The sequence below is a fragment of the Rhinopithecus bieti genome, unplaced genomic scaffold (assembly GCF_001698545.2).
Source record: "Rhinopithecus bieti isolate Rb0 unplaced genomic scaffold, ASM169854v2 scaffold_15676, whole genome shotgun sequence".
NCBI lineage: Eukaryota > Metazoa > Chordata > Mammalia > Primates > Cercopithecidae > Rhinopithecus > Rhinopithecus bieti.
The window spans coordinates 355657-376081 of record NW_016809194.1 but is presented as its reverse complement, the minus strand read 5'-3'; the positions used below and the strand labels follow the sequence as shown (position 1 = coordinate 376081).

At 41.8% G+C, this 20425-nt stretch overlaps 1 protein-coding gene across 11 annotated transcripts in view; it reads right to left on the bottom strand.

The window, feature by feature from the left end:
• The window catches only part of CFAP418 (cilia and flagella associated protein 418), a 53790-nt gene that overhangs the window by 6352 nt on the left and 27013 nt on the right, over positions 1-20425 (bottom strand). For 7 of the 11 annotated variants that reach the window (XR_001888519.1, XR_001888521.1, XR_001888523.1 and 4 more), the window contains 4 exons: positions 2540-2718; positions 2062-2143; positions 1180-1235; positions 183-330 (listed from right to left, as the gene is read on the bottom strand). Coding sequence is in view for 5 of the 11 variants with exons in the window: in XM_017888839.1 (XP_017744328.1) it covers positions 183-330; positions 1180-1235; positions 2062-2143; positions 2540-2718 (465 nt within the window). In the remaining 6 variants the exon portion in view is untranslated. Of the gene's footprint in view, positions 1-182; positions 331-1179; positions 1236-1591; positions 2144-2539; positions 2719-12193; positions 12402-15357; positions 18217-20425 lie in introns of those variants that run through there. The other 4 variants (XM_017888841.1, XM_017888843.1, XM_017888840.1 and 1 more) reach the window with 4 other exon arrangements.

Here is a 20425-nt window from a genome sequence, read left to right as displayed (position 1 = left end):
AAGCAGAGACACGGCCTGGTCAGATTTGATCTTCACTTGGCTCCCAGCTACAGTGCCTGAAGACAGGCCTGAACACGCAGCCCACGGGGAACCTGTTATGTGTGGAGCTTGGCAGTTGAACCTGGCTGGGGTTAAAGGTGGCGGTGATGAAAGGTGCTGGGCATCCGGGCTTCCCACCTCACCTGTGTCACTTCCTCTGCTCTCTATTACTCCATCACTCCCCAATCCTTGCTCTCCGAGCTCCAGTGACAGTGAAGCTCTAAGTTCCTTGGAAGGACTCTGTTTCCTCCTGCCTCTGGGCCTTCCCATGACAGCTGGAGTCACCTTGCCCTAGAATAAACCAACAACCTTCACTTGGTGATAGCTGCTCCTTCCTCAGGGAACACTCCCAATGCCTCATCCCAGGTCAGGCCTCCCAGCACCTTACAGTTCCCATATGAAACATGCACTTCACTTGTAATTACATGAGTGTGGGGGACACCACCTATTTTTGTGGCCTGGCAGCTTCTTTATTTGGTGTGTGGCTATGGTACCCTGGGTTTATTTTGAGGTACCACTCCTCCTCCACCATCATCCTGGGTGCTTTGGGTAAAGTTGACCCGACTCCTAGGAGCCAAGAGTGGGCCATGTGACCAAGATAGGCCAATCAGGACAATTCATGCCCCTTGGCTTCTGGGATTGGTTCAGAAATAGGCAGGTGATCTAAATAAGCCAATCAGGGCTAAGGACACTTGGTCCCTGGATTTTGGTTTGAGTTCTTGAGATCCTGACTTACTTCCATGGTCTACAATGGTGATGTGAGCCTGAAGCTGCCTAGGCCACCATGAGTAGCCTGAGAATTGAACCAGCCCAGAGGGTGCAGAGCCAAGAGATGGCTCCTAATGACATCATTTAAGCTCTAACTCAAGCTGTCCCTGAAGTCAAATCTATCCTTGCACATTTCAGCTACAGGACTCAATTCTCTTTTTAAACACAGATCTGCCTGGGTTGGATTTGGTGAGTCACAACTGGACAATCTCCTCAGCCTATGTTATCTTCCTTCTGCTATGAGCACAGGGGCTGTATTTGTGTCCCCAGGACCTGGCTCAATGCCTGGTGCCTAGGAATGTTCAACAAAGGAATGAATAATAAAGAGAGGGGTCCCGGCTTCTCCAACACTACGCCTTCACCCTTTCATACCTGGAAATGAGACGCAGATTGTGGTTCTCTCTGGGTGATGATCTTATTACAAAGCCCTGTTGGAAACAATTTTCTTCAGAGCAAGGAACTCCAACTACAAGAAAGTAGCCACTTATATGGTGTGACAAAAGGGGCCCTGGGAAAGCCTTGTCGCTCAATAAAATTTACAAAGTGCCTTAAGTTCTATTGTTAGCAAGATTCCTTTGGCTTATGGTTCTCAGAACACTTGAGAATTCTCTGTAAATATGTCTGTATTTGCTTATGTGAGTATAAAGAAACTCTGAAACGATACACAAGAAACTAATAAAAAACAGTTACTGAGAGTTGGGATGGGAACTGCCCGGATGGAATGAGGTAGGCACAGGAATGAGAACTGTTATAGTGTTTGAATTTTGAGCCGTACACATGTTTTGGCTTTTCAAAAATTAAATTAAAAAAAGAATACCCTTGAGAGTGCAGAACCACTAGAAGCCATTAGCAGCTCTTCCCAGCTATAGGGGAGGACATTTATTTACTGGCTTGTTTTTCAACTGGAGTAGCTGGTTTCAGAGGGGAGGCCCTGATAGACTGGACAGGAGTGGTTTGTCTTGGTTGAGGAAAAAGGAGGTGAAAGAGGGATGCAGAAGCCAGGGGACCATCTAGAGAGGCCTGGACTGGGCAAATCACTGAGAGAGAAGAATTAGGCAGGTTAAACAGAGGGGTAGGACATCAAAGATACTTTCTCAAGGGCCTAGCCACCCCTGGCTGGACTTGATAACTTCCAAGACTCTTTTTTTTCCTTTAAAAAGTTCCTTATGCTAATGCTCTGTGTCTTCAGGCATGTCCCTTGAGGGCTCTGAGCCTGTGGACTCATCTGTAAAATGAAGGGGTTTGATGAATTACCTATTCTACTGTCCCTTCCACCTGTGCCGCTTTCATTTGAAGTTGTCTTCTCGCCGACTCTCCGTGTCCTAAAGCCCCACTCCTGTTCAGAACAGATACGAGTTATTACCAGGGAACACAACCTGTACCTTCATAACATGATAAGCTTAAACACCGAAGAGCGCTTCAGTGTCAAAGCATTTACTGGGGGTATTCACAGTTCCTTCCTGTGTTTAAATATGGCTCACAGAGGTTAAGCAGAGGAGCAGGTAATGAATTAGCTGAGCATGCAGCTGCCTGATGTACTTCCTGAACTGCTCACCTGTACCCTCTGGGGCTCCCTCACAGGCCCTCTGATGCCCTTGTGACACAGCGTGCCCCCTCACTGCCCAAGGGACTTCAGCAGAGCTGAAAAATCTGTGCTGGTGGCCATGACCCTAGAAAGGCTGCTGCACTCACTCCCCTCAGATTGTCACAGGCAAGGAAGGCCCTCTCTTACCTTAGGAACAAAGTGGTGACAGCTTCTGTGGTTGTCAGGCAGTGGTCGGGGGCAGCAAAGGGAGCACGGCAGCATTTGAGGATGGCTGGAAGGACACAGACCTGGTGCGGGTGATGGTGGAACAGGCAGGCTGGTCTGTGGGGCTGGAGGGTGGGCATGGGCCACAGGCACAGGGGCTGCTGAGTAGTGGAAAGGCAGGAGTTCACCAAGGCCTTGAGAGGTGACAACATGCTAGCAGCCCTAACTCTCGGCGCCTCCTTGGCCTTGGCGTCCACTCTGGCAGCGCTTGAGGAGCCCTTCAGCCTGCGGCTGCACTGTGGGAGCCCCTCTCTGGGCTGGCCAAGGCTGGAGCCAACTCCCTCTGCTTGCCGGGAGGTGTGGAGGCAGAGGCGCAGGCAGGAACCGGGGCTGCGCGCGCCACTTGCGGTCCAGCGCGAATTCCAGGTGGGCGTGGGCTTGGCGGGTCCCGCACTCGGACCGGGTGGCAGGCGCCGCCGGCCGCAGGCAGTAGGGGGCTTAGCACCTGGGCCAGCAGCTGCAGAGGGTGCTCCGGGTCCCCCAGCAATGCCGGCCAGCTGGCGCTGAGCTCAAATTCTCGCCGGGCCTCAGTTGCCTCACCGCGGGGCAGGGATCAGGACCTGCAGCCCACCATGCCTGAGCCTCGCCACCGCCCTCCCACTCCTCCTCCTTTGAGTGTGGCTCATGGCTGTCCAGGTAGCCAATGGGGAACTGGAATGGCGCTGGAGTGGGCCTCAGCTGTGTTCTGGAACCTTGAGCCCAGGGCTTTGGCATGCGTCTTTCTACCTCTACCACCTGCCCCTGCCCTTCAGCTGCCCTGGGTGAAGAAAGTGCCTTTGGATGTCAGGTGCCTCCCCATGCCAGGGTCCTGTGTGCTGGGAGCTCTGTGTACCTATCACCTGGTGGCTGGCATTAGATGGCCTGAACTCTCTTTGCCCAGAGTGTCATAATTCACACACCTATTTCTTTTAGAAATATGACCTCGATTGACTTCTCTTACTTTGTATTTCTTAAATATTTTTCATTTCCCTAATTTTCCCTGACCTTCTCCCATTCTCAATCCCTGCCAACAGGAATCTCATTGATAAATCCACTTTCTCCCTCCCTGCCCATGTCCCGCCCCTTCTTCCAAGAAGCCCTTGGCAGAAGGCTTCACTGATTGCAAGGTGATAGTTCATAAACTTGTCTATAGCCCTAGGGGGTGGCAAGGCAAAGGGAGTGGGCTAAGATACTTTAGCTATGGAAGGGAGAGATGAAGAGACAGTCAGAGGCTAGGCTAGATGTTGTTCTTTTTCTTTTTAGTTCTGTGATCTTCAGAAGCTACTTAGGCAACATGACCCAAAGTCTTAAGACATCTGTTAAATACTGTATATCTACAATATGAGTTATATAAGAAGGGAAGTTGGTAAACAAAATGAGTTTGGGCTTTGCAGTCAAACACATCTGGATTGAAATCTCAGTTTAACTATTTAGCTGAAGTGTGATGTGGACAATTCTCTGAAGAATAATTACTTTTTTTTTTTTTGAGACAGGGTCTTGCTCTGCCACCTAGGTTAGACACAGTAGCCTGGTCATAGCTCAAGTAATCTTGAACTCCTGGGTTCAAGCGATCTGCCTGCCTTGGCCTCCTGCATAGCTAGGACTATGCCAGGCTAATTTTAAAACATTTTTTGTAGAAATGGGTGTCAGTATGTTACCTAGAATCTTCAACCCCTGGCCTCAAGTCATCCTCCTGTCTCGGCCTCTCAAAGTGCTGGGATTATGGGCATGAACCACTGTGTCTGCCAGAATTACCATTAAATTTGACTCAAGAAACAACAAAAATGTTTGAACTATTATTTTATCCTATTCCCTATGGTTTCCTGTATGTTTGAAATATTTCATGATAAAATATATTTTAAACAGTCAGTAATGCTCAACAAACACAGACTCTTTCCGTGCCTTTAGAAAAAATATTAGTTGCTCTTATCCCTAGTAGTACTAATAGAAATTGACACAATTTTGTGAAAAGGTAATCTGGCGATATCATCTGAATTAAAAACATGTAAATTCTATAACCAAGCAATCCCAGTGTTTTTGGGGTAGGGCTTTAACAGAACTACCATTTTATTCTATATCTCACAATTCTATGAACCTTGAAACCAGACAGGCCTGGCCCGGCAATGCTTCTGCTCCACATCAGCTGAAGTCACTTGCTGGTGTTTACATGGCAGACTGGCAGGTCTGGAGGGTCCAAGATGGCTTTACTGAAGTTGGCAAGAGTGGGCTCCACTGGCACTATCCACCAGAATGCCCACATGTGGCCTCTACAGCATGCTGATCTGATTAGTTGAATTTGTTACAGGGCAGACTACATCCATGGACTTGCTGCTCAAAATATGGTCCACAGAACAGCAAACAGGCATCACCTTGAAGCTTGTTAGAAATGCATAATCTCTGCCTAGCAGTACCACTTTTAATAATCTGTTTCTAAGGAAATACTAGCAAGCATGTGTATCAATATATGTACAAAGATATTCCCTGAAGCATTTTTCATAACTGAAACCAAGATCTCCATAAACAGAAGAATGGTTAGAGAACTCATGGAACACCCACACCATGAATACCACAAAGCCATTCTAAGAAATATGTGTATATTGCTCAGGAAATACGGCCATGATATGCTGTTTAGTAAAACAAAAGCAAATGGCAGGATAATATGTAGGACAGGACCCATTTCTATTAAGAAAAATATTTCAGTAAATATCTCTATCATCTCTCCATCCATTCATCCCAAAATCTGGAAGGACAGACATTAAATGAGCAGTGTTTCTCTGTTGGGATAATGGAGGGATTTCTGCTTTTATGTACTATATTTCAATGCACAAAAAAGTGAGATCATGAAATAATTTTCATTTTGTTTTCAGTCCATCAAAAAAAGCAACAACAACTCTTAAAACAAAACCAAATTACTGTACTCTGGAAATATTTTTGCTGAACAATCATGCTCAAAGGTCATGAAGATATGGTTTCCTGGCCTCAAAGAGCCCATCAGCATTAACCTGCATGCCCTTGCGATTTCCTCCCTTAGCTCACCAAGGTCCTTACCTTGATTTTCAACCTTTCATTGTAGGTGAGGAATCATTTCATTGTTTCTCTTTAACTTTAGATTCACTTAGATTCCTTTAAGTGCCACAGAATTGATTTTTTAAGTGAATCAGTTAGAAGGTTCCAATTTTTCTTTCCCAGAAAGCAAGCTCAAGCCCACAAGCTTAGGCTCAAGCTCAAGCTCACAAGCTCAAGATGACAAGTGCTTCTGTGTTGAAAGGGCTGGAAAACTTCCCTGGAAAGATTCTAATATTTGGTGCCTATCCTTTTCTCCTAAAAGCAAAGACAGGGGGTTTACACTAGGGAGGATTTCTATTTTCAGCCAGAGAAAAACATTAGCTCCACCACTATGGGATATTGTTCACAGCAGGCACATTTGGATGAAGCGTTCTGAGTGCTTTTCCTGAGAGACCAAAGCCCAACAAAGAAATGAGATCCGGTCCTCAGTGTTGGTCTGCCCGCTATGGGTTAGATTCTCAACTTATTTGTTTCACTGTTTAGAGCGCTCGGGATGGTGGGTCTTTTACAACCCTGAGTCCCTGGAGACAAATTTGTCTCTTTCTTCTTCGCTGTAAGTCACTAACTCTACCCCTGGAAAGGCTGCTTCAGGACCTCCCTCCTTTGCTGGGTCCCTCAGGTCTCAGAAACAGCCAGAGTTGGGTTCAGAATGTGACTTGAGGACTCAACAGCTGACTTGAAGTTGCAGTAAGAATTATAGACCCATAAAAGGGACGTTTAACTGAATTGCTTTTTCCCCCCTATCTGGAAGCAGTATGTTTCCAGCACAAGCATTGACACATAGGTTAGCAGTTTCCATTTTGGTCACATTATAATCAATGATGAGCAACAGGGGGATGGCCAGTGTTGAATTTCACTCGGTTGTGAAGTAGCCTAAACGCACTGTGCGTGGTGGTACTTGATGTGTGGTACTGACCAGAGTCAAAGATACCTGATGTAAAAGACCAATGATTACAGTTCCTTAGGAAATGACCCATGTTTTGCCAACCCTCGCTCCTATGTGGTGTCTGGCACCTCAGGGTCTACTGCCATGCCTGGCACAGTGCAGGTGGGCATTTAAGTGAAATGGTCCTCTGCTTTGAAGGCTCTAAAATGTGTCACTTTGGGCCTCCTGTTGTAAGATGAAACTTGGTGGGACAAACATTTTAAGGTAAAAAAAGAAGAATGTTGAAGGAAAAAACCTATCTAGAATCATGGCAGAGAGCCATGTTTAAGGTATGCATTTTTACATTGTACAGAGATCTCAGCAAATAATTCACACTTATTAAGTAATTACTATGTGCCAGGAGCCTCGCTAAATGCTTTCCATGGATTATCCCATCCACTTCCTCCCAGCATCACTCTCTGTTAGGTGAACATTCTTATCCCTGTTGCACAGGCTGGGGAGAAGAGGCTCAGGGAGGATACATGCCCTATAGAACATCACATGCCCCATAAGGCCAGTATTCAAATCCAGGCAGTCTAACCCTAGGCCTGTGCTCATAACCTCACACAATGCAGCAGCCTGTTTAGTGTGAGACTCTGCTTATTATTATTTTTTTTTTTTGAGACAGAGTCTTGTTCTGTCGCCCAGGCTGGAGTGTAGTGGCCAGATCTCAGCTCACTGCAAGCTCCGCCTCCCGGGTTTACACCATTCTCCTGCCTCAGCCTCCCGAGGAGCTGGGACTACAGGCGCCCGCCACCTCGCCCGGCGATTTTTTTTTTTTTTTTTTTTTTTTGTATTTTTTAGTAGAGACAGGGTTTCACCGGGTTAGCCAGGATGATCTCGATCTCCTGACCTTGTGATCCGCCCGTCTCGGCCTCCCAAAGTGCTGGGATTACAGGCTTGAGCCACCGGGCCCGGCTGAGACTCTGCTTATTAACAGGGGCAAAGGCAAGAAGTGGCCTGGAGCTCCTTTGCTGAGGACGTGGTGCTGAGCATCATGAGTGCACATGTTATCTGTGCCTTCAAACTCTTGTCTAATCCCCCATCCCTCAAAAAATTACGTAAGGATTAAGCATTATATTCTTTGAGAGCAGATCTTTTACAGTTTTCCCTACATACCTGTGAATGTCAATTTTACTTGACTCTAAGAACTTAAAATGGCTTCTACGTTATGTAGTTTCTCTATTGTTTTCCATCCACTTTCTAGAGTCCTGCTTTCTACCTAACATTGCTAATAAGTGCTGCTCTTTGCAATGGAAGATGGTGCCAATGACTCGCTTTCAAGAGGGCCACACACTCTTAAGATACTTCTCCTAATGGGAAGAATTTTCAACCTTTGGAGGCTGTTATTCTTTTCTATGTAAAGTGAATTGGTCATTAGGGAACTGAAACCTTGAAGTTGGCACTGACTGTTTCTAGGGGACTAAGAGAAATATTGATCACAATACACACTCAACCCTAAATAAAATAATTATTTCTGAATGATTATGAAAAGAGATTCATAGAACTTTAATTCTGGGAGGGACATTAAAAATCACTTAGTATAACCTAATATTTTTATACAGGCAGTAAGATCTTTTAGAGAATTGTTTTGTAATAGGTGAGGATACTAAAGCCCAGAGAGGAAAATGATATGCCCAAGGTCTTATTGCTGTTAGTGGATTGTAACCCTGGCTGTACAACGCTAGAATAAGTGGGAGAGTTGTTGAAAAGTACCAATGCTTGGGTCTCACTGCAGAAAAATGAATCAGATTTTCTGGGCCTAAGGCCTGGGTTACTGACACTTTTTAGAGCTCTCCAGCTGACTCTATCTGAGGCCAGGGTGGAGAAGCACTGAGCTAGACAAGAACCCAGCCCCCAATCCCGAGACTGCCAGGGTTAGCAAACCCATGGTAGTCTCTCATTCCACACCCCTGAGCCCATGGCAGACTTGACTCATGGGTCACCGAACTGTTTCCTGCTGTGCCTAACCTGGCCTTCTCATACTGTTCATGGAAGCTGCTGCCTGTCCATGAGCACTGGGAAGACAACCTGAGACATAGCTACAGTCAGGCACTGTATCTTGGCTCCTCTAAATAAAATCATACAAAATATCTGAAAGTATTATTCTGGTAACACTGGGATTGTATATTCTCACAGTCTAGTGTATTCATCTATTGGTCTGTCAAGGCTCAATGGGGGAATACCAGGGTGAAAGCCCTGTGTTACTCAGCTGAGCTAGGTCTGAACACTACTCTGCCATTTACAACCTGTGTGATTTTGGGCAAGTTTTTGTGCCTCAATTTCCTCCATGTCTCTTCTCTGGTATTAATCTCCAGCAAAACTGAAGCCTGGACCCTCAGTCTTTCCCGCTTTTTAAATCTATCTGAACCCCAATCCACTTAATCCCCGATACTAACTTGTTCTTATGAACAAAGGCTTGGTAAGAGTTAGCACTTAGGCCTCATTCCCAAGTACTCAGAGTGCCCGGAAACGGCCTTCCGAAGATACAATGCCTCAACACCATTTTTTCTTGAGTATTGTGTACTTTTCTAGCCAGAAATGAACTTTGCAGTCTCCTAACAAATTGGATTCTATTTAAATCAATTCTACTCAAAGGTGAGAGCAAAGGATGTAGGCTGCTGAACTGGGTGCAAACAACCTGACAATCCCTCTCCCCGACCTCCCTCCCCACCCTGCAGCCTGGGTTACCACCCAGGGCCACAGCCTGAGGTTACATCACACATGGAAACTGCCTTGTTCTAGCAGAGACCAGATGCAGTTAGATCAAGGCCGCTCAATCCCCCCAAGGCTCTGATCCCTATTGTTTTTTTGGTTGAAATATGAGTTCCTTCCAGGCTCTCACCCTAATACTGCTCGTTCTTCCCCATCTCTTGCCACCCCCTGCCTTCCCTACCACCCCCAACTGTTGCCTCCTGACCAACTTCATTCACCATGCCTTCTGGAATGCCCACTTCATGGTAAGTGAGCTCCTCATGCCCTCACCCTGCCTTAACTGAACATGGCTTTCTTGGGACTGTCTTCCCGAGGTCCTTTCATCTCAAAGAGTGGGATGTCATTCTTCTCCTCCTGAGTTCAACAGGTGAGGGTATACAATCCTTCTGGGAGAGGAGACAGAGTAACTGTGAACAATAGTACCACACTTGGAAAAAGTGCTTGTCATTTTTCTCTCTCAACTACTTCTTATAATTAGTTCAATTTGTATCTCATGGGACTGTATGGGACAGACTGAATTCTTAACTCAATCCTAACTATGTCTCTAGTGCAGCCTCAGAGAAGACAGATGATATCTTTTGGAACCCATGTCTCTCTGACCCCAGAATCTGGGATCTTCCCCACCACGCACACCACATCTCCCAATGTGTGGCTAGCACAACACTAGGTGCACCAAGGTACTTTTAGAGGAACAGTACTCATACCATCTGCAAGTTAGAAGAAAACTTAATAGGCCGGGTGTGGTGGCTCATGCCTATAATCCCAGCAGTTTGGGGGGCCAAGGCAGGCAGATCATCTGAGGTCAGGAGTTCAAGACCAGCCTGGCTTACATGGTGAAACCCTGTCTGTATTAAAAATACAAAAATAAGCTGGGTGTGGTGGCGGGCACCTGTAATACCAGCTACTCGGGAGGCTGAGGCAGGAGAATTGCTTGAACTTGGGAGGTGGAGGTTGCAGTGAGCCTAGATCATGCCATTGCACTCCGGCTTGGGCAACAAGAGTGAAACTCCATCTCAAAACAAACAAACAAAAACAAACAAACGAGAAAACAATAATCCAATCCTCATTTCACATTTGAGGCCAAAGACACTCTGGCTTACTTAGAGTGATCCCAGGAAGTTAGTGACAAAACTCTTCCAGTTTCCCCTGTACCACTCAGAGACTTTAAAGAGCTTGAACTCTAATCTCCAAGATGAATACAATAAGCACACAAATAATTACAATTCAAGGTATTATATGAGAAACAAAGTCTGAAAGCAGATGGGAGAGGGAGAAATTACATCTTTAGGCTGGGGTAGGGTGGGCTAGGAAGGGTAATCAGGATTGTGTACAACAGTTCTCAACCTTTTCATAACGTTTTACACTTAAAAAAAAATTTGTGGGTACACAGTAGGTGTATATATTTACGGGGGTACATGAGATATTTTGATACAGGTATGCAATGTGAAATATGCACATCACAGAAAATGGGATATCCATCCCCTCGAGGATTTATTCTTTGGGTTACAAACAACCCAATTATACTCTAAGTTATTTAAAAATGTACAATTAATTATTCATTATGTATTGACTGTAGTCACTCTGTGGTGCTATCAAATACTAGGTCTTATTCATTCTTTCTATTTTTTTTGTACCCATTAACCATCTTACCTACGCTGCCAGGTCCCCACTACCCTTCCCACCCTCTGGTAACTATCCTTCTACTCTCTATGTCCATGAGTTCCTTGTTTTGATTTTTAGATCCTACAGATAAGTGAGAACATGTGATATTTGTGTCTGACTTATTTCACTTAACATAATCATCTCCAGTTTCATCCATGTTGTTGCAAATGACTGGGTCTCGTTCATTTTTATGGCCGAATAGTATTCTGGTGTGTACATGTACCACATTTTCTTTATCCATTCATCTGTTGACAAACACTTAGGTTGCTTCTATTGTAATCAGAGCTGCAACAAACATAGGAATGCAGACACCTCTTCAATATATTGACTTCCTTTCTTTTGTGTATATACCCAGCAGTGGGATTGCTGGATCACATGGTAGCTCAATTTTTAGTTTTAGTTTTCTGTTCTCCATGGTGGTTGTACTAATTTACATTCCTACCAACAGTGTACAAGGGTTCCCTTTTCTCCAGATCCTTGCCAGCATTTGTTACTGCCTGTCTTTTGGATACAAGCCATTTTTAACTGGTATGAAATGGTATTTCGCTGTAGTTTTGATTTGCATTTCTCTGATGATCAATGATGTTGAGCACTTTTTCATATGCCTACTGGTCATTTGTATGTCTTCTTTTAAGAAATGTCCATTCAAATCTTTTGCCCAGTTTTGATTGGATTATTAGTTTTTTCCTATGGAGTTGTTTGGGCTCCTTATATATTCTGGTTATTAATCCTTTGTAACATGGAAAGTTTGCAAATATTTTCTCCCATCCTGTGGGTTGTCTCTTCATTTTGTTGGTTGTCTCCTTTGCTGTGCAGAAACTTTTTAATGTGATATGATCCCATTTGTCTATGTTTGCTTTGGTTGTCTATGGTTGTGGGGTATTGCTCAAGAAATACTTGCCCAGACCAATGTCCTGGAGAGTTTCCCAATGTTTTCTTTTAGTAGTTTCATAGTTTGAGGTCTTACATTTAAATCTTTAATCCATTTTGGTTTGATTTTTGTATATGGCAAGAGATGGGGTCTAGTTTCATTCTTCTGCAGAGGGATATCCAGTTTTCCCAGCATCACTTACTGTCTTTTCCTTAGTGTATGTTTTTGGCCCTTTTACATTCTTAACCCCCAAAGCTTGGTTATATCTATTGATTTTATTGTATTAGAAATTAAAACTAAGAACATTAAAATATACATTAAGACCATATATACTTAAAAATAATGAACCCATTATATATTATCACATTTTTATGAAAATAACTGCATTTTCCAAAACAAATGCAGTGACAAGCGTGACATTTGTTTTCTATTTCTGCTGCTCTGTTTAATCTCTGGCTTAACAGAAGACAGCTGGATTCTCATATTTACTGCTGCATTCACTCTCTTGAGATACGTTGTTTTGGCTGAGGCCTTAGAAGAAAACTCAGCCTCATGCAGACATACAGCTGGAAAAGAGGGTAATAGTCTTTTCAGGTAACTGTGCCTATTTATCAATACTACATCAAAATTTTACAAGGAGTAGTTTCTTAAAAGTTAGCTGCAATGTAGAAACTGAAATCATATCAAATGAACTTTCAGCATGCAGTTATGTTAAAATCTATTGGTCCATCTTGCATTTTAAATGTATACTTTTGTTATATCATGTATTGGTTCCTTTGGCAATACTGGTTTGCTGAATTATACAGATCTTCCAGATATTGTCACATTTCATTATATAGTATAAAAAATTGCTTGTTAATATCACCACTAGTCTGATCTGGAAGGAATTTAAATAATGGGGACAGGCTCACAGTGGATATAAATATTTTGAAATTCTAATTTTCACTTAACATTCTGTCAGTTATTTTCTTGGAGGAGACTCACATTATTACTTTTCTGAATGCTCATAGTTTCTGTCTGTCAGCTGTTGTTTTAGGCAAAAATGGGTTCCACGAAAAAAGCAGTTCATTCAGCTCACAACTCAGACAATTGCTCAGTGCTTTAGTTGTACTTCCCATTTAGTCACTCAGAATATTAAAAAGACATGTTTTTGAAGGCTAAGGCAATAATTTTTGCCGCCTTTATCAAGGACATTCCTAAGTGAAACTGGCTTTTTTGATGGGAGGTGCACAGCATCACTGCTTTGAATGGTGCTAAGTAAGGTGCCAGCAGCACTATCTACCATTTCCACCATCTGCACAAACGTCAACACAGTGAAGAAGGAAACTGACATCTTCTGACTGACAATAGATTTGATCTTGTAGACCACCTGAAAGACCCCTGAGAGTGGAACTCACTTTGAGAACTGCTGTTGTACAAGACACTGGCTTTGAAAAATGAGTTGGATTTCGAAAGGATAAGATGAGGGAGTGTATCTGAGGAACAGCAGGTAGGCAGTTTGGTTGGAGGAGGAGGAAAGCAGAGGCAGATGAAACTGAAAAGATACCGTGAAAGGCCTGAATGCCTTCATGATGACTGACTGAGGTTTAAGCCACACAGAAAGAGGCAGGCTAGGAGGAGCACCTTTTTTTTTTTTAATAGGAAAGTTGTAGCTTCAACTTATATAAAATAAAGGTCACCATGTGTACAGTCACTAGTTATAAAAATAATGATAGCATTGCTGCTTTCCTCATAGGGAATAAATAAACATCTTTACATATGACTTGTAAGAATCATGCTGCACTATTACTTCAATTTAGACAGTATTCATTTTAGAAGGAAAAAGAATGAGAACAAACCATTGTGGAAGACAGTGTGGCGATTCCTCAAGGATCTAGAACCAGAAATACCATTTGACCCAGCAATCCCATTATTGGGTATGTACCCAAAGGATTATAAATCATTCTACTATAAAGACACATGCACACATATGTTTACTGCAGTACTATTCACAATAGCAAAGACTTGGAACCAACCCAAATGCCTATCAATGATAGACTGGATAAAGAAAATGTGGCACATATACACCATGGAATACTATGCAGCCATAAAAAAGGATGGGTTCATGTCCTTTGCGGGGGCATGGATGAAGGTGGAAACCATCTTCTCAGCAAACTGACACAGGAACAGAAAACCAAATACTGCATGTTCTCACTTATAAGTGGGAGTTGAACAATGAGAACACATGGACACAGGGAGGAGAACATTACACACCGGAAGCCGGTTAGGGGTTGGGGGGTAAGGGAGGGATAGCATTAGGAGAAATACCTAATGTAGATGATGGGTTGATGGGTGCAGCAAACCACCATGGCACGTATATAATTATGTAACAAACCTGCATGTTCTGCACATGTATTCCAGAACTTAAAGTATAATAACAAAAGAATGAGAACATTTATTAAGCAGCTATTCTGAACCAAACACTATGCTAGTAACTTTTCATGTGTTATATGATTTAATCCTTACAGCAAACTTACAAAGGCGGTATTACAATTCATTATAGATAAGGTGAATGAAGCATAAAAGAGTCATGTAACTTTCTAAGGGACATGACTCTGAACTCTGATTTTGTTACACTTCATTTTGTCATCCCTTATCTCAAGGCATTTGGGGAAAGTCAAATTTAATTATCATGTACTTGTATATATACATAACTAATGAAATATTTTTTCTTTTTTGGATTTTCTAGTGTAATCTTAAAATAGGGCACAAAATGATGTCACAAACCCAATGAAATACAATAAGATGCAAAATCTCTAAAGAGATTGCCTATTTTAAATTTTTTCTTTGCTGCAGGAACTATTTTATACAAGAGATATTGCTGATTACTGGGAGCAGTAGGTTGGCTGACAGAGATTTTGTTAAAACAACAGTTGAGAAATATCAGCATTTGAAGTTTATGGCTAAGCTTCATCATAATGCTTTTGGATACAAAGACCTTTTTCTTTCATATTCTTAAATATCAGTAAGAAAAAGAGAGAAAGCAATTCAGACTCACAGTCTGATGACACATTCTCTGGCCCAAGAAAAAGTACTAAGTTTACTGACATCAACAAACAGGTTCTAGGTATATACCGCCAAGTCAACATGGTCTCTTCTTCCTAAACTTGGACCTGTTCCTTTGAATAACCATGTTATTTTACACGTGCATGTACATACACATTCTCTTTATGCATGCATGTATACACACACACATACATCAGAGTTATGGCATACTTCTCCTCCCCAATGTAAACAAATTATCTGTTTAACTGGATGCTTGGAAACTTTTCTGTTGACACTAAAACAATTTTTTTTGACTGGGCATGGTGGTTCACACCTGTAATCCCAGCACTTTGGGAGGCTGATGTGGGAGGATCACTTTAGCTCAGGAGTTCAAGGCTGCAATGAGCTATGATTGCACCACTGCACTCTAGTCTGGGCAACAGAGAGACTCTGTCTCAAAAAAAAAAAAAAATCATCAAAATGATTTCAAATTAATACCCATCCAAATGAATATTTTACTATAAAATAAAAGAAGTAAGTAACACAGAGTAATTATTTATTACTCATTTCTAGGCAGGATGACGGTCTGAGAGTAAAATACAGTTCAAATACAGAAGTTACCTGGCTTAACAATAGTTACTTGCTAAAGACAGAAAATTATTATAAATATTAAAAAACAAATAGGCAAAACATCTTGAAAGTTTTATAGGCTTTGCATTTTAAAATTATAGATGATTAGAAACTATACTTTTCTTCTACTGATACTAAAATAGTTTCATTTTCAGCTTAAATTACAAGTTAATAATTTATCTGACTGTATATAAACATAATATTCTTTCTACATTTTAGTTTTAAATAGTACAATATTAAAAAGCTTATAAATTGCCAATAAAAATGGGAACTCACACATACATTTCTGACATTGGGGGATTATTATAATTATTATGTTATGGAATGCCAAACATAGGCAATGTATGTATGTTTTAGGATAGTTATAATGAAATAATAAAAGGGAAAAAAAAACAGGACAACTTTGTCCCTTCAATGTAGAGGCAATGTAGGTTACTTTGGGAGGCCGAGGCGGGTGGATCACGAGGTCAGGAGATGGAGACCATCCTGGCCAACATGGTGAAACCCTGTCTCTACTAAATTAGTAAATACAAAAATTAGCTGGGCTTGGTGGTGTGCGCCTGTAATCCCAGCTACTCGGGAGGCTGAGGCAGGAGAATCACTTGAATCTGGGAGGCAGAGGTTGCAGTGAGCCAAGATTGCGCCACTGCACTCCAAAGTGGCAACAGAGCGAAACTGTCTCAAAAAAATTTTTTTTCAAATTAGTGATTTAGTAAATTTGCTTACTGGAATAAAAAAGAATTGCACCATTATGAATAATGTGTCAAATTCTACACGGTTTTGAATGTGTGGATCTTGTTGCTCTGGTATTTTTTTCCAGCAGTTGACTTCAATCAACATTCCCCTAGGTTTCTGACTCAATTACATGTAGATAAAACTTTTGGGATATAATACATTTTTATTAAAAGATAAAATCTGTCATAATTTTTTTTTTTTTTTTTTTTTTTTTTGAGATGGAGTCTCACTCTGTTGTCCAGGCTGGAGCGCAGTGGTGCAACCCTGGCTCACCACAACCTTCGCCTTCCAGGTTCAAGAAATTTTCCTGCCTCCGCCTCCCGAGTAGTTGGGATTACAGACATGCACCACTACGCCCAGCTAATTTTTGTATTTTTAGTAGAGATGGTGTTTTAACATGTTAGCCAGGCTGGTCTTGAACTCCTGACATCAGCTGATCTGCCCTCCTCAGCCTCCCAAAGTGCTGGGATTACAGGCGTTAGCCACCACGCTTAGTCTGTCATGGTATCCTTAATACAAAAGTATTAGGATTGGCCATTATAAGATCTATTCTGTTGCAATGCTAGACTTACTACAGTAAATTTTACAAGTATGTAAATATGTCATGGCTAGGAAAAGGATTCTAATGATCAGATCTTCCTCCCTTCAGTAGGGTGGTTGGAATAAATTTAGCATAAGACTAAGAAGATTATAACTTTGTTTCGATTACTCCCTTTCAGTGTGCTCTGTATCACACATTTAAACTATATAGTACATATGTAGCAGAGGGTTTGTGGCAGATTGGAAAGCTCTCAAAAATCTCTCAATGGGGTTGGGAACTAGAAATTTTGAGGGATCTGATTTCCTGAATGTGCTGCTATTGTAGGGCTCCTCGGATCTCAGTGATGTCAGGAAGAAGCCCAATAGGTTACCTGCTGGTTCAGTTATGCTTTGTCTTTTCACTTACTCACCTAATAAACGATATGTTAACCTGATCCTGTCAGAAAAGTCCACAGGCTGCCTGAAAAATTATATTACTTGTTGTTTACTTCATTTGATGGAGTTTTAGGCATTAAAGGATAGAAAGCACTTGGAAAATCCAACAATAACCTGTACGTATTAGGATTTTTATGATTTTGGATGCATCAGACTCTTTTTATATATTATTAGGTTTCAAAATAGAAAATAACTTTTGATAGTTAAATGAACAAAAGAGGGAAAAATAAGCTAAAACTGGTAACATATATTTAATATTGTGCATAACATTGCTTTGAGTTGATGAGGTAAGATCAGCTATGAGGCAGTGTTTTTGCAAAATACCTGTAACTACTCCTGAATACCCTTCCGTTAGCCACTGATCACTTGGTTTCTGCCATGTCTAAATTATGATCTTTGGTAACAAGAGATCTGACTGGAGGAAGTGTTGTAGACACTCCTAAATGACCTCTTTGCCCTGGCTGGCTTTATCCGCTTTAACTGCTACAAGTGGGGGAATGTTTTGCTAAATGTATTAGCAATCAATATTGCAGCTGCTAATGAAAAACTAGATATTTGTATGGAACTCCATAATCAAACCTCCATTAAACAGAAGACAGATTAATAAAGAATGTAGATGCCTGTCACATTAGTAAAGAATGTAGAAAGTGAAACATCCATATATCAGGAATAATTCCAGAGTGTTATAATACATTATCTTCCTTAGTCCATTTGGTCTTCAAAACTGTATGTAGTTGTATCAGTAAAATTCACTGCTTTTTCCCACAGGGACTGGTATTGTTAGGGACTATTGTCTAAATATGATGATGATTCATGGAGACCGCTCTCATGGATGCATCTGTCTGAATGTGGAGTCTGCATTCTTAATGTTTACCACAAACCCAGCGAAGCTGATGATCTGTCTGAAGGTCAGTCACTTCTTCAATAGTTCTCCAGCTACACTGGCAGGCATATGCCCGTGTTCCTTTCTTCTTTACCAACTTAGCTTTTAATTTGTGGAATTCTGGCATGTTGTTCCTATCAGTAAAACAGGAAAGTTTTAGCATAGTGCCTTTGTTCAGTGCTTAATGATTAAAAAAAAATTTTTTTTTTAAAAAGGTCATTGCTTTCTTTTCTTTTCTTTTTTTTTTTTTAAGGAGTCTCACTGTTACTCAGGCTGCAGTGCAGTGACACGATCATGGCTCACTGCAGCCTTGACCTCCCAGGCTTCTACCTCAGCCTTCCAAGTAGCTGGGACCACAGGCATGTGCCACTATGCTCAGCTTAAAATTTTTTTTTGTAGAGACGAGGTCTCAGTATGTCGTCCATGTTGATCTCAGACTCCTGGGCTCAAGTGATCCACCCACCTCAGCCTCCCAAAGCGCTGAGATTGCAGGCATGAATCATGGTGCCCAGCCTATTTTCTTATTTTCCCAGTATCCGAACACTAAACAATCAAGATCCCCTCACACTAACATTAGATGATATGCTTTGGTGTTCTCTTTCTGATGGCATTTCTTTGATAATCTGTACTTTTTATGGCAATTCTCTAGGCTAGTTTATTGACTGTTGTGGAATACAATAACCTAAAGGGCTGAAGAATTATGAACATCCTATTAGAGATGAAATAATATGAAAATAGGATGGAAAGGATGGTGGTTCATCTCCTACCTCAGATACTCACCTATGCCGTATTTTAAAAGCCTGCAATATGGCAAGTTGAGAGAACATCAGAGGTATAAAGATCATAGGTTTCTGATGAATTAACTATAGAAAATTTTCATTAGTTTCAATGATCTATTTACTCATACTATCAGCAACAAAAAGTCTATCCTGAAATAAATATTAATAATGTTGAAATAATTAAATCAACAAGTAGGGCCACCGTAAAAATGATAACCACTGGATTTGATACTATTATAAAAAAAGACTACAGAAGTTTAATTAATAAAAAATTGTGATTTCATGATAATCCATGTAATGAGTTCATATAAACATTCCATGGCAAAGAAAAATGGAAAAAAATTTTAAAAATGATGAAAAAATACAAAGTGAAAGGACGAAATACAGTATGAATACCGGAAAAAGAGAGACAGTACCTAACCACTACTTGTGGCTATCACTACAACAGAAGGCAGGCTACAAAGTGCCCTCTGCTGGTCAATGGGCACCACATTCAGTATTACACTGTACAAAATTCAGGCACAATTTAGAAGGTTAGAACCTCACAAAACCTGAGAGATTTTCCAAGCCAACTGTCTGGCTTCAGGAAACAGACTGACCAGCTAAACGACTTAGCTAAGGGAAGAAATGAATAATCTAAATTTTAACAGAAAGAAAAAAACCCTGCCAAAACTAGGTTGTTGAGGAAAAATGTCCTTTATTTGATCTGCAAAATATTTTGAAAACTTAACATTTGATACTTGACTGAATCCTTAGAGATTTTAGGATTAGGAATCATGAATAGGCAGGGATCTAATTATGACATTTAAAATGCTTTTTAAAATGCACATATCTTAAAAGCTTAGGGAAAAATCATTCCATTCCTTAAAGAAAACACATGATTTAATAGAAAAATAAAAGCATTTTCTTCAGCTGTTGTGGCAAGGTGGTAAGTATAACTTACACTTCTTTCAGAATGTTCTAAAACTTGTCTGGCTGTGGGGGGTCATGCCTGTAATCTTGACTTTGGGGGGCCAAGGTGGGTGGACCACTTGAGCTCAGGAGTTCGAGACCAGCATGGGCAACATGGTGAGACCTCATCTCTACAAAATTAGCTGGATGTGGTAGCGCACACCTGTATTCCTAGCTACTCGAGAGGCTGAGGCTGGAGGATCCTTTGAATCCAGGAAGTGGAGGTTGCAGTGAGCTGAAATTGCAGCACGCACTCTAGCCTGGGCAACCTGGCTTGTGAGACTGGCTCAAAAAAAAAAAAAAAAAAAAAAAAGGCCGGGTGCAGTGGCTCGCACCTGTAATCCCAGCACTTTGGGAGGCTGAGGTGGGCGGATCATAAGGTCAGGAGATTGAGACCATCCTGGCTAACACAGTGAAACCCCGTCTCTACTAAAAATACAAAAAATTAGCTGGGCGTAGTGGCGGGCACCTGTAGTCCCAGCTACTCGGGAGGCTCAGGCAGGAGAATGGCGTGAACCCAGGAGGTGGAGCTTGCAGTGAGCTGTGAGCTGAGTTTGCGCCACTGCACTCCAGCCTGGGCAACACAGCGAGACTCCATCTCAAAAAAAAAAAA